The sequence below is a fragment of the Panthera pardus genome, unplaced genomic scaffold, assembly GCF_024362965.1.
Source record: "Panthera pardus isolate Hobbes unplaced genomic scaffold, ASM2436296v1 HiC_scaffold_25, whole genome shotgun sequence".
NCBI classification, from domain to species: Eukaryota; Metazoa; Chordata; class Mammalia; order Carnivora; family Felidae; genus Panthera; species Panthera pardus.
The window spans coordinates 3,609,628-3,623,076 of record NW_026526821.1 but is presented as its reverse complement, the minus strand read 5'-3'; the positions used below and the strand labels follow the sequence as shown (position 1 = coordinate 3,623,076).

Below are 13,449 nucleotides of genomic sequence, written 5' to 3'. Positions count from 1 at the left end.
TAATTTTCAGAGTCTAATGAAATCAAATACATGCAGTAGCTATCACTGTGGGCAAGCCAGTGAGAATGAGTGAGTGCACAATAAATGTCACAGTTTCCTTCTGCTACGTGCCAGGCTCTGCACCGGGTGAGGGAAGGCAGATACACACTCATCACTCCATACACAGGATTCAGTAAGCACTGAAAGAGCAGTAGAGTATCCCATACCCTACATTCCCTTAGAGCTTTCTTCCTATGTTAGCATCGACCTGGCATAAAGATTGTATCTCACGGGGCGCCTGGGTGGCTCAGTCGGTTGGGCGACCGACTTCAGCTCAGGTCATGATCTCACGGTCCGTGGGTTCGAGCCCCGCGTCGGGCTCTGTGCCGACATCTCGGATCCTGGAGCCTGCTTCTGATTATGTGTCTCCTTCTCTCTCTGCCCCTCCCCCACTCATGCTCTGTCTCTGTCTCAGAAATAAACATTAAAAAAATTTAAAAAAAAAGACTGTATCTCAGTTTCTCAAAGACATACACAACTGTGCTGAAGCTGAGGTACAATCACAATTCTTTTTTGGTAAGGCCCTAAATTTGATAGTGCTTTAGGAAGGACAACACTTATATATGAAATGATTTAAACAAGAAGTTTCTCAAGTCTTTTTTCTGTATTAGGCCACAAGAAAAACACTCCTCAGATAACAATGTATGCACATACTTTAATATTTAGGCTTGAGTGAAATCATCTTAAGTGACATTAAAATATGTTTGGGGAGACAACCCCACAATTGCACAATCCACTGCAAAAGTTTAACCTGTAAGCAATATAACTGTTTTAGGGTCTGAAAGTTCTCCTTAAGCTGAACTTTTATCAACTCCTGAATCAACTAGGCAGGTATATTTAAGTTTTTAAATTTTTAAATGTTGATTTTTTTTAAAGGCACGTTGAGGTTCTCTTAATATCGAAGACAAAACATTTACTTTATGTTCCGTGACCAGAACCTTTTTGGCAAGTGACTGTCACGTGGATAAGATTCTTACATGCCTTTACACAACAGTACATTTGGCAGCTCTAACTCTTACACCTGAAAACTCTGGACAATTGTCTTGCATTCTGGGCTGGGGCCAACGACACAGCAGCCAAGGCTCTCACAGGCTCGCTGACCTAATTGGACAGTTTATTAAACAGCAGGAAATGGAACCGGGCTTCTGCCTCTCTTGCATATCAATGTAGTGCGCAGTGCTAATAGCCAAAGGTTGTTCAATTTAATTACCATACCTTAAATCAAAATTCAGTGTTGTTATTATCAAAAGGTACCAAAGAAAGCCATCCCTCTTCTTGGAATTTCAGAAACCCAGAAGTTGCAGTTATAAAAACAAGTTGGTTAAAAGGCAAAACACATCTTTTACATATTGATTTGATAAATGTCAGTAAGTATTCAAAAATTTAGAGTGAATTTATTGGTGACAGCTATCACAGATTCATCCCACCGGTTTCAGCTGTATCAGAACCAAACGTCACAAGCTGGAGACCCTGTTCATATTAGCTGGAGTTTCACACCCTCAGTGCTGGCATCTGCTGTCAGAAACCACCACTCAGCACCAAAAGAAATGATCAGCGCCTTGCTGGGTGTTTGAAGTCATTGTGGCATTCAGCAGGGGACAATGGCCTTGACTTCTTGGAGATTTAAAAAAGAAAACAAAACAAAGAAGACAAAGCATTTAACAGTTTAAAAACTGGGGGGGTGGGGGGGAGTGGGGGGGGGGGAAGCCCAGACGGATGTTAGAAACTATCTGAAGGCACAAGGATGTTAGAAACTCTATCTGAATAAAGTTGGCAGATAGCTGATAAAACTGGGCATATATAAATACAACTTAAAACGATTAAAAAGTATAAATGTTTGTGACTTTTTTCCTCTAGGGCTCTGGCTATTGATGAAAACACCTTCTAGTTCCACTTGGTAACCTGACTTCTGAAAGATGACTGCTGGGAATTTTCTGACACTTAAGCAGACATAAAAAAGAGTCACCTTAATCATCAAAAAGGTAATTGCAAAGGGCATTGTTGCCTGAAATTACTCTATAGAGCTGCCTGGAAACTGAAATAACTTAAGGCAGAATTTCTTAAAATGTTTAGGTAGTCTCAAACCTAAACAGAATGGCCTGATCACATGCAGATACAGAACTGTCAAACACGAAGAAGGGAAACTCACAAAGAGAGAAGAGAGACTCCAAGAGAAGGGGCTGTTTGGCTAGTTTAAAAGTTAAGCTTTTCCCTCTTCCTTGGCTCTTCCTTTCCTCTTCCACGGCCTAACCAGGGCAGCCTGAACTCCCAGGAATGGTTGTATGATGACTGATGAGGCATAAATTTCTTGCCTATTAATAGTTTCCCACTGTTAGAGGTCTACAGGCTTTGGCAAGCAAACCTAGTCTCAGGTTTTCCTTGTCCCAGGGCAGAAATGCCTCAAGGAAGCACGGTGGGAGTCACACCATGCGTTCTGTTTACAATGGGCACAAACACACCAGACTGACTTATTCTTTAGCTTGTTAAACCCAGAATGTTCCTGAGAAGGCATCCAGTAAGGGTAAAATGTTCCAACATCACAATGATAATAAATAACAGCTACGTTTACAGAGACCCAATCAGGACACATGCACAAGCCACAGGCCTTTCCAAAAAACAAACCAACTGACCCCACCTGGACCGTCGCCGGAGGGGCCAACACTGCCATGCATCTCCCCCCCCCCCCCTACCCTGCACCCTCCCCCCACCCCGGGCGTGACACTACTCGGCCTTCTGGCCACCTGAGGCTACTTTTTGAGACCTAGCGACACAGGCAGTTCAAGTAGAAGACGGGAAGGGCCACTTCCCAGGGACCCTGCAGCGGGAAAGGAGGTCAGAAGACTCAGGCAGGGGGTGGCGTGTGAGGAAGCGTCGCCGCCTGGCCCGGAGTGCCCAGCGCGGGAACCACTGCGGGGCGGCCTTAGAGGGGACTCGCTCAGATGAAGTGGATCCAGCTCTCTTCGCACTCCCCGCGAGGCATGTGCAGCGCGTGGTTGCGGCACGTGAGGCTGTAGTCTCGGCCGTGGTTGTTGTCCCAGTACTCGGCGCCGGCCACTCGGTAGCGGAGCGCGAAGTGCACGCGCGAGCCGAGCTCCAGCAGGAAGGGAGGCACCGGGAAGCCGAAGGCGAAGACATCCTCCGTGCCCGCTGCGCCCGCGGGCCCGCGCCACCTGGCCACCGCCTCGTGCGCGCTGCGCCAGTCTGAGAAGGTGTAGCGCACCGCCACCTGCTTCTCGAACGCCACGTTGCGCACGCGCACCGTGCCGCTGATGCCCAGGTCCGAGCAGGTGACGCGCTCCAGACAGACGAGCTGCCGCCCCAGGCGCTCGCCGAAGTCCGCGGCCTCGACGGGCGGCGGGAAGTCTGGCACCAGGCACTGCAGGGTGAACTCCAGGTCCTGGCTGCTGCAGCACAGGTCCGAGTTGATGGCGAGGCGCGACAGCACGTGCAGCGGCACCGACGGGTCTTCGCCCGCGTTGAACACCTTGACCTGCGCCAGCTCCAGGCCCAGCGCGTCGGCGAAGCGCACGCGGAGCTGCCGGCTGCAGCCCGGCCGGCAGGCGGCTCCCGGCGCGCCCCCGGCCTTCTGGCGGCGCTCGGGCGAGCTGGGCAGCGAGCGCGCCCGCCGCAGGATGATGGGCCGAAGCGGGGGGTCGCAGCCGGACGGCTCCGGAGGTGGCGGCGGCGCGCGGCCCGGGCTCCCGGGGGGCCTGCAGGGCCGTGGCTCCCGGGCCGTGCCGCCGTCCAGGTCTGAGAGGCAGCTGAGGCTCCGCGGGGCGGGCTTCCGGGGCCCCGGGACCGGCGTCGCCGGGCCGAGACCTCCGGACATGGCCCGGCCAGCCGTCGGGCTACGGGGAGGGGGAAACGAGGGGCGGCCTCCGGACCCCGCGCCCCCTACCTCGGGGTCCCCGCCGGGCCGGAACGGCAGCGTGCAGGGAGCGTCTGGGGCGGGCTGAGCTCTCCCCTCGCCCGCCACCGCGCCCCCCGAGTCCTGGCGCGGGTCTTCCGCCTCCGGCAGCGAGAAAGCAGACAGAGGAGTGCTTTTTCTCCAGGGGAGAGGAGGTTTTTCCGGGCGCCCCCGGGAGCGCGGGGTGGCGCCTCCCTTTGGCCGCCTCGGAGCCTCTCGGGGGCGGAGGTGGGGGGGAAGGCTGCGTCCGTGGAGCCGCCCCTCCCGCCTTCCCCGCCCGCTGCGTTACTTACATGGCTGCAACTTGTCGGGGCGCAACTTCCCGGCGAGCCTGCGCCCCGCCCCTCGTGACGCCGCCGCGCGCCCGCCCCGCCGGTGGGGCGCAGCCCCGGAGCCCGCCGTGCCGCGCGCCGCCGCCTCCCCGGCCCTGCCGCAGCGCGCCGCAGTCCGACCTCCGCGCCCGGCGCCGGGAAGGCCGGCGGACGGCCTCGTCACGTGTCCTCGGCGACCGCGGAACAGGTCTGATCCATTTCTGTCTGCGTCGGCCCGGCCCCTGCGCCTATCGACCGTAGATCTGTGTCTGCACAAGCGGAGGACGAGGAAGATGCATGCGGCGGGCCCTTGGATTTCTGGGTTACTGGGGGTGGGGTGGGGGGTGAACGCAAAACGTGGCCTCCCCGGGAGCTGGTCCCCGGGCCAATTTGAAGTCTCTGGGCTAGCCAGCTCTTTGGACGTGTGCACTGCAATGCAACCTGGAACCCCGTCCAGATCCAGGGAGCCTCGCTGCGTAGAGGACAGGCGACCTGACCACACATCACCCACAATGCTTTGCCGCCCAGACGGCCGGCCAGTTCCCTGGAGGGTGGGGAGGGGCGGTGCTGCCTCTGTCCGTCTCCTGGCGCCTAGCCTGAGAGGAAGATGTGGGAAGGCGAGTTAATGCCCTGTGATGAATTATGCAGCTGCCCTTAGTCAGCCGCTGGCGCTTGGGAAGCAGTTTTGTAGCCAGTCTCAGACTTGTAGCTTTGTTCCAATGCAAGCCTGAACCATCAGGGAGCCCGGGAGCTTGCTTTCTGCATCTTAGGACCCTACAAGCGTTCCTTTCCTGTGCCACTCAGTAACGTGCCCAGAAAACGCTGCCGCTTATGGTGCAGAGCATGCCAGGTGAAATGAACCGGGGGGGAAAAAGGTGGAAGTGCACGTTCCCGACAGCAGTTTGGGGCCAGGCGTTGTAGAGGGGCCCTTTTCGCTGTCCAGAGGGAGAAAGCAGAAGGAAAACCAAACTATTGAAGGAGGGCTGGTAAAGGGAAGAACCTTTTCTACATCTCAGATGAACCCAGCCTGTTGATTGTGATAGAAGTCATTAACTGTGAGAGCCTGAAAAGGCACACATACTTATGAAAAGTAATACAGCAGAATTTCAGGAGGACAAAAGAGTCTTCTATAATCCCACCTTTTTTTCTGTTTTACAGAGGCAGGGGATATTATGAAAGACAATATTCACTTTGAAATCAGGGCACTTTTTGTAGGCCACCCACTGAAAATCAGGGAAAGCAGCATTCTCTATTGTGAGTCAACAGAGATAGCATTTTGTGCACAGAGATAGCATTATGTGATAGGTATTACTAGATTGACAATCTTTTACTGGATTGATGTGATCGAAAAGGCAGGAGGATTAAAGGGGAGCTTCCCTAATAGTTTTAGTTCTATGAGAGCAGGGATATGTGCATTTTCTAGGCTCTCCTGTAATTGTTGAATGAATGAATGAGTGGACATGGGAGATTAGAGTAATACCTGACCTTAATTAGCCCTGCACATTTCCTGAAGGTGTTATTTCCAAGGAGACTCTGTGTGTATGTGAGGAGAGAGAGAAGGATTCCATTGGCAGCATTTATAGTGGTCTGATTTTGTATCTAATATCCACCGTGAAAAATAAACAAGCAAAAAAGATGAAACTATAAACAGAAGGCAATACCCCCCACCAACATTTCAATACTATGCAAATATTTCAAAACAAACAAGTGAAAACCAGCCCAGTACCGGTGGCAGAGCCGTTTGCAATCCATACTTACCTACCATGTTCTGTTACTTCTAGTTCCGGTGGCCTGGAGGAGTCCTTTCCAAATATAAGAGGAATAAAGAAGTCACTTCCCCAGCTGTCATCATCTGCCAACAGATTGAGCAAGAATATTTCAAGCACTACAGAAAAGGTGATGTGAATTTTGAGGGGAAATCTTACTTAGATTTGTTTTGCTGTTTTGTTTGGGGTGTGTGTGTGTGTGTGTGTGTGTTCATGGTATTTATTACTGCATGTCTGTTTTTTAGACAGTCCGTCAAACCCTAGATGATGATCAGCCATGTGATTTTTTCAAGAAAGGGAATCGGGTGAATCAGTGTCATCAGAAAAGCAGGTAAATAATTTTAATTGCTTTCTCTCGCAAATGGCACGTTATATCAGTTCTCCAGACCGAATATGTGTGGCTGGAAAAAAAGTAATGTCTGTGGATACGAAATATGTACTTATGTTTTTGACCCATCAGAAATGAGTGGACAAAGTGGTTTTAAACAGTACCAGTTAGTAAAAATTCCAGAGGCCATAATTCTGCCACTGTTAGCAGAATCTATAATTTTAGGTAAGCCCCTTAATCATCCTTCTATGCGTGCTTCCTTTTTTATAAAACGGATATTGATAATAACTTTTACTGATATACACTGACAGAGTAAACAGAAGTTATAACGGTTTTGGTTATGAGTTCTAAGTAATGACAATTCCTTTATTCATCTTTCCAATATATATTAAGCACATGTTAGCTATTGCACATGATTCAACACTCTCCATATTTATTAAAAAAAGTAACACATTTTCAAACAATTGCTTAGTGTGGCAGAAACCACTGGACAGGTGACCTCTGAGCTTTCCAGAAAGCCTGTTTACTGCCCATTTTCTTTTACCCTACCTGACTTAATGTTCCTGAGAAGCATTATGAATCCTAGTGAGATGCTGTGTGTTGGGTAAAAAGAAAAGAAAGTATTTTCCACTCTGATATGAGATCCTGCCTGGGAATAAATCACCTCCGGGGGAATTGCAGCTGTGCTGGTAATGCACACAGAATCCGTCATTCCCATTTCCTGCCATTCACAAGAGAGCATGAATCCTATGTTTTTCATTCATATGGTGTTTTAAGGCACCATATGATTTTTTCTCTCTCATTTTAAATACAGTTTTTCTGAGTGCACTTCCTATTTGAAAACACATGAATAAGCTTTCGATGTTATATATGCTACACTCTTTCATGTTAAGATTTTATTTATTTATTATTGGGCCCACCTGGGTGGCTCGGTCAGTCGAGCGGTGGACTTCAGCTCAGGTCATAGATCTCACAGTTTGTGAGTTCGAGCCCTACATCGGGCTCTCGGGCTCTCTGCTGTCAGCACACAGTCTGCTATGAATCCTGTCCCTCTTCCTCGCTGACCCTCCCCTACTTACTTTCTCTGGCTCTCGAAAATAAATAAAAACATTTCTTAAAAAGATTTTATTATTTATTTATTTTGAGAGAGAGAGAGAGTGAAAGGGGGGAGAGGAGCAAAGGGAGAGAGAGAGAGAGAGAGAGAGAGAGAGAGAGAGAGAGAATCTCCAGCAGACTCCACGCTGCAGGGCTCAGTCCCACGACCCTGGGATCATGACCTGAGCTGAAATCAAGAGCGGGTTGCTCAACTGCCTGAGCCACCCAGGTGCCCCTTTCATGTTAAGATTTTAGGTGGTTCAGGCTCAGAATCACCACCAATCAGTGACTAAGTTCTATACAACTTGCATTTTATACCTTGTTTACTTTTCATTGAAAATAGGCTTGTCAAAGAAAGCTGTGGCTTTTACTTGTCAGTGTTGTTAAACACTGTTCATCATTAACAGAACAGGTTGAGAGTTTACAATAGATTTTTTCCAAACTGGTGGGGTTTGTTTGTTTGTTTGTTTGTTTTGGAATATACACGACTGGTCTAAAATTACAAGCACTTTAAGAACTGTCAGTGTTTTTCCTAAAGGTATCTGGTATCAGACAAAATCCATGCATCCACTCTGGGCACCTGTGTCCTGTCACGTTTCTTGAGTGGCGTCCTGTGTGCCCAGTTGCTCTGTGAGCGCCACCGGCTGGGCAGGGGCCGTGCGGGCCTTCCTGGGGACAACCGAAACGCCACTGGCGGGTGCCTGTTGTCTGTTTAATCACCGGCAGGCCAGGTCTTGTCCAGTGAACTAAGAATTACAGTTTTATCTCTCACAGCAATATGAATGCTGGCCCATCTTGGAATAAAGCACAACGTTCAAAAAACTCTTCAGGAAAAAGGCAGAGCAAATCCCAGGCACCCCAGGTGTCCCCCCATCTGCCTGTGGACAGACTCAGAGAAAGTGTTTCCCAGGAAGGCAAACCCAAAAGGAGCCCCCTGGACCCCAGGTGTCGGGGCGCCTCGGGGAACGAGCTGTTTCTCGACCTTCAGTGCATGAAAATCATGAAGGAGGGCGCAGACGAGGGCGAGGACAGCGCCAGCGACTTGTCGGACTCGGAGAGAGTCCCGGTGCCGCCTTCCGCGCTCGCGCCCCCGGAGCTGCACCTGCGAGCGGAGGAGATCGATGCCGCCGACCCGGACCCGGACCCGGACCCGCGGGGCACGCAGACCACCTACCGCTACGCGGACTTCCTCCCGGCCCCGTTCAGCTCCTGGGACCTCCGCGACCTGGCCGTGCCACCGGGCGCCGAGCCCAGGCCAGCGGCTCAGGGCGGCGCTGCGGGGCTGCTCGCCAGGTACATCGACAGGCTGCTCCAGCTCGAGTGGCTGCAGATGCAGACCGTGCAGGGTGAGAAGGGGAAGGGCGCCAAGGCCAGGCCTCCCACCGCCCCCGGCATGGCGGGGGCTCTGAAAAGCCCAGGCAGAAGCAAGCTGGTGGTCAGCGCTCCCGCCAGGCCTCACCAAGAGGGGGCTCCCAAGCCAGGCGCTTCCCGAAGGAGAGACCTGCACCTCGAGGAAGCCCGTCCATCCTATTACGCCTTTGACACCCCCCGCAAAGCTGTCCACGTGGCGCGGAGCGGCGGACCAAGTTCGCAGAAGCCGGCCTTGGAGGGCAGGACAGAGGAGCAGAGAAAGAAATGGAGTAAGAGCCCCAGGCCGCAGCGCCGGGACCTGCCCTGCAGTGACAGCGGCCCCCGCGCGGACAGCGGCGGTGGCGGTGCTTCGGCGCAGGCGGTGACCACCCCGGACTCCTGCGGGGCCCCCAGAGCGCAAGCTCACGGGAACCTGAAGAAGAAGGGCAGTGCCAGCACCTGCTCTCAGGCCACCATATCCAGTGAGAAGAAATTCAAAACCAATGGAGTAAAGCAAAGCACATACAGATTCAAATAACAAGTGAAATAACGAATTGCAAAGACCCGTGGATACCTAAACATGAGAGCTCTTGCACAAGTCACAATACGGTGCATTTTAGGACATTTTATGATGACTGACATGTAAGTCGTTGACTGGCCCTTTAAGCGCATCCCCACCCTTACCCCAGCCACACTGGGCTTATTTCCAAACAAAGGTGTCTTTCAATAAGCCTTTCTTTGTCTTGACTGTCTTAAGCAAGTGAGAGCCCTTTTGAGGAAAATTTAACCAAGATCTGTGCCATATAAAGAAAATGACAGGGAAAGAAAGAGAGGTCTGAACTGGAAACAGCAGCCAGCCCACGACATAAGGCAGGCGGGTACCGTTCAGCTCCCCACTTGCAGTGCGCCTGCGTGTAGAAAGTAGCGCATACGTACTGCTTTGGACCCCTGTAGGATCTGAAACGTCTGAGATCGAGTTCTTGGTGTCCTCCTCATGAGCTGTCCAAACAGAAGTTGTGTCCACTTCAGCCCGAGGAGAAGCTTCAGCTCTTAAGTTTGGGAGCATCTCTTTTGAGCCAAGTTATGTATCACTAAGCTGCTTGCTCTTTCTAGACCATGGATTCTAGCACTTTCACAGTTGTTGTTTTTTTTTCTTTAAAGTGTTTTCAATGTCGAGGTGGTGGGGAAGTCTGCCTTTGGGGTCTTTGTATTTGCGGACAAAGGTGCCAAGACTTTGTCCGGCTGTAAGTCAGCGGGTCTCAGCAGGACCGCTACTGTTTGGTGGGAGATAAACATGAACTTTTTGGCACCCTGGTGTTTCCGGCGTGTATGGCTTCTGGAAGAAGGTGCACGGAAAAACCACCTTTTTGGAGTTTGTACATGAAAGGCCTACAGTCAGACACACACAGAGCCACATGTGACTGTCACAGTCATTCCATTACTGATTTGGATATCCTGCTGTCTGTAGTCAGTATAAGGATCTGTTTTACTTTGCAAGAGCAGGATTTTACCACCTTGCTTCGGGGCAGAGGAGTGAGGACACATTTCAGGATGGAGAGGGGCAATTGGATAGGAATAATAGGGATTACTGAGTGTCTTCTTAACATCCTTAGCTGGTCCCTGGCTCCCTGGCTCTCCTAGATCCTAGATGCTGCTTATTTAACTGTCCTTAAGTGATGCCTGCTTGTCCATACACTTGTGCCGTGATACAAGTCACATACAGATTCAATTCTGTTGCTACTGTGAATATCTTTAAAACCTTCGGTTGACTACTAGATATCCAGTATGTTTTGATGACTGTAGCTGATTTTATGTCTTTAAATGATCACTCTCTTTGTTTTCATACACATGGGTTTCGATTTTTTCACCTTTGGGGCAAACTAAAAACTTGGCTCTTTTCATTTGAAAATGCATACCGGCCTGCAGGCTCCGTGGACCCTGCCATCCAAGCGCCATCTAAGATGCTTTGAGTTAATAGCCTAAGGACAAGATGCATTTATAAATAAAATAATCATGGGCAGAAGTTCAATATTAAGGTGCCATTTTAAAATCTGACTTTGATAACGTTAAACAACATATACACATTTTCAAGGTCACTTTTTTCTTCCAAGAGTTTATTTCTAGAGTTTTACAGATTCCCTGTTAGAGTCTTTATCTTTCACAGCACCCTGTGGGAGAAAGCATGCTCTTCACACGAAGATCTTGTACCTTTGGATGTGAACAAAGACGTGCATCCAGCGGGCATCCCTTCCCGAGTTCTCGGTGACGCTGTCACTTCCACACCCGGTGTCTGTGTTGTAACTTGAAAACAGCGCTGATCTTACTTCACCTTTCTGTGCTTCCTGAGTGGCACCCCGTGTGTCCTGCACCCTACCTGCTGCTCGTGAGTGCACACGGACTGGTCCTTTATACACGGCTGGTACTGCACCTCGTGCACAATCCTTTCTCTACTCAGATTTTTACACAGCTCTTGATAACATTTCAGGGTCGATAAATCTCTGTAAGCACGTTATACACACATATATATACTCCTGTTACCGATACTATGGGGTTTAGGCTGCGTCGCTGCCTTCTCTGGTAATGCTCCCTTTGGGTACTCTTGGACACCCCCCAGGGTGAGGCTGTCGGGCTTCTTTGCCTCGCGTGTGTCGGAGCCAACATGATTAAGAAATTTACAGGTGGCACCTGACATGTTCCATTTGTTCCTTGCTCTTTGACTTGAAGTCGGTTGCCTAATTTGGGGAATAGTTATAATGTCACCTGTTGAGACCGTTTTAAAAGCCTGTGAAAGTGACTTTGCCTGTTTACTTTTTTGCCTCAGGTTGATGCTTTATTTTAACCAGTATTCTTGCAACGGGATCGGGGCTCCTGATGAACCGCATAGGTTCACTGCAGAACGTAAGCACAATTTGAATTCTGTGACTTCTGGTACACATCCCCAGCACAGCCTCCTTTTGTAAACGCTGCAGACAGGAGTGTGGCCATTTTCGCGCAGATGGCCCTGGCAAGTGGGAGTCGGGACCTCCTCTGGCTGGTCCGGTCGCAGCCACCGAGTGTCCTGCTAGTCTGGGGACATGAGTCGTTCATTCAGCATTCAGAGAAGTGCCTCTCATTTCTGGGGAATTGTTTACATCCATGTTATGCTTCAACCAATTAAAATGATGCAAGGTAAAAAAAAATGTAGAGAATGTAAGAATTAATTGCTTCCGGCTCAGAACCAGTGGAAAATGTAAAAACATACAAAAACAAACTGCAAAAATATATCAGTATTAGTACAGTTATTTAGACTGAGACTACTTCTCAAATCTTCAACGGCTTGATTGGCCAAAGGTTCGTAAGTGACTGGGCACTTACGAGGGCAGGGTGGGTGCCCCGTGTCAGCAAAGATCGGGGGACGTGGTTGATCTTATGGCAGCTACGGGCTCAAGGGAGGAAGGTTTGGAGTGGTTCTTAAGCTATTAGGTTAGTTTCCAGAGAAATGGAAGAATCTTTACCTTTCATGCTTTAAATGTTGCCTAAGTCGTCTTTATGCTCACCTACTTGAGTAGTTAAAAATAGAAAACTCTAGGTAGGTGGTACTGGATTTCACGGTAACAGAGAAGCAGTATTTATTATGTATTCACGTGCACGTACAGAGCTCCGTTTCAAATGGCCTGACTCTGTGGGGCATGTTTGTTATTTGCTGTTATAATTATTGTATGCTTGGTTTTGTACATAATAATACAGAGCGCGTGCAAGTTTTTGTGAGTCTGGATTTCTTTCCTTGAGATCAGTTAAACAGTAGGAGATATCGTCTGCATTTTTTGGATATGGTTTTGTTTTGCTTTTAGTGCAGTTCTCTTCCTGTTTGTCTCTATTCTCCCGGATCACCTCACAGAACCACAGGGGAGGGGACTGGGCCCCAATCCTTTCTTAATACTGAGCGACGTATGTGACATGACTGGATGCACCTGAGAACCACTGCCGGTGTGTTTTTGAGTCCCTCGTCCTCTTATACCCCCAGAAGGTGCTGAACGCTTGGGGAACCGGGATGGAAATTCAGTAAAAGTAAAATGGCATGTGACGGAAGGGGCTCACATTTAGCTTGCACGTCTAGGACTGAGCGCCTGCTGTCCCAAGGAGGGCACCTGGGTGTCGCAGACATTCCGAAAGGCCCTTTGCTCCTTCACCTAAACTCTTTGCTCCTTCTTCTAAATTCATATCTGGCAAGGAGGTGAATTCTTTTGAGTCTACCAAATAGTGGTATTTAGAAAAACAATTTTTAACATTTATTTTTGAGACACAGAGACAGAGTGTGAGCAGGGGAGGGGCAGAGAGAGGGGGAGACACAGAATCCGAAGCAAGTTCCAGGCTCCAAGCTGTCAGCACAGAGCCTGACATGGGGCTTGAACTCATGACCTGAGCCGAAGTCAGATGCTTCGACTAAGCCACCCAGTCGCCCCCAAATCGTGGTGGTTTAAAAAATAATTTTGGGGGTGTTAAAAATTCAACTGAGAAAATTTTATCGATCTTACTGACTTTATTTAATGATGCATGAGTCAGGCAGCATCCCATCCAGCAGATGGAAAGGAGCCCCAAGGTACGTCCAAAAGGGAAGGACTTTTATAGGCAGAAGGGAGTGGGCACGAGGAAATTGTACAAGGTCACTTTCAC

At 49.8% G+C, this 13,449-nt stretch overlaps 2 protein-coding genes across 2 annotated transcripts; one reads left to right on the top strand and one right to left on the bottom strand.

The window, feature by feature from the left end:
• Nucleotides 1-674: 674 nt before the first annotated feature.
• Nucleotides 675-4,290, bottom strand: PPP1R3D (protein phosphatase 1 regulatory subunit 3D). The gene has a single exon (XM_053890087.1). It carries the CDS (start codon nucleotides 3,866-3,868, stop codon nucleotides 2,975-2,977), a length of 894 nt encoding a protein of 297 aa, XP_053746062.1. The 5' UTR covers nucleotides 3,869-4,290; the 3' UTR covers nucleotides 675-2,974.
• A 41-nt stretch (nucleotides 4,291-4,331) lies between these two features.
• On the top strand, nucleotides 4,332-12,585 carry FAM217B (family with sequence similarity 217 member B). Its single transcript, XM_019426381.2, has 4 exons — nucleotides 4,332-4,465; nucleotides 6,039-6,153; nucleotides 6,269-6,354; nucleotides 8,221-12,585. Exon 4 carries the CDS (start codon nucleotides 8,225-8,227, stop codon nucleotides 9,332-9,334), a length of 1,110 nt encoding a protein of 369 aa, XP_019281926.2. The 5' UTR covers nucleotides 4,332-4,465; nucleotides 6,039-6,153; nucleotides 6,269-6,354; nucleotides 8,221-8,224; the 3' UTR covers nucleotides 9,335-12,585.
• Nucleotides 12,586-13,449: the final 864 nt, after the last annotated feature.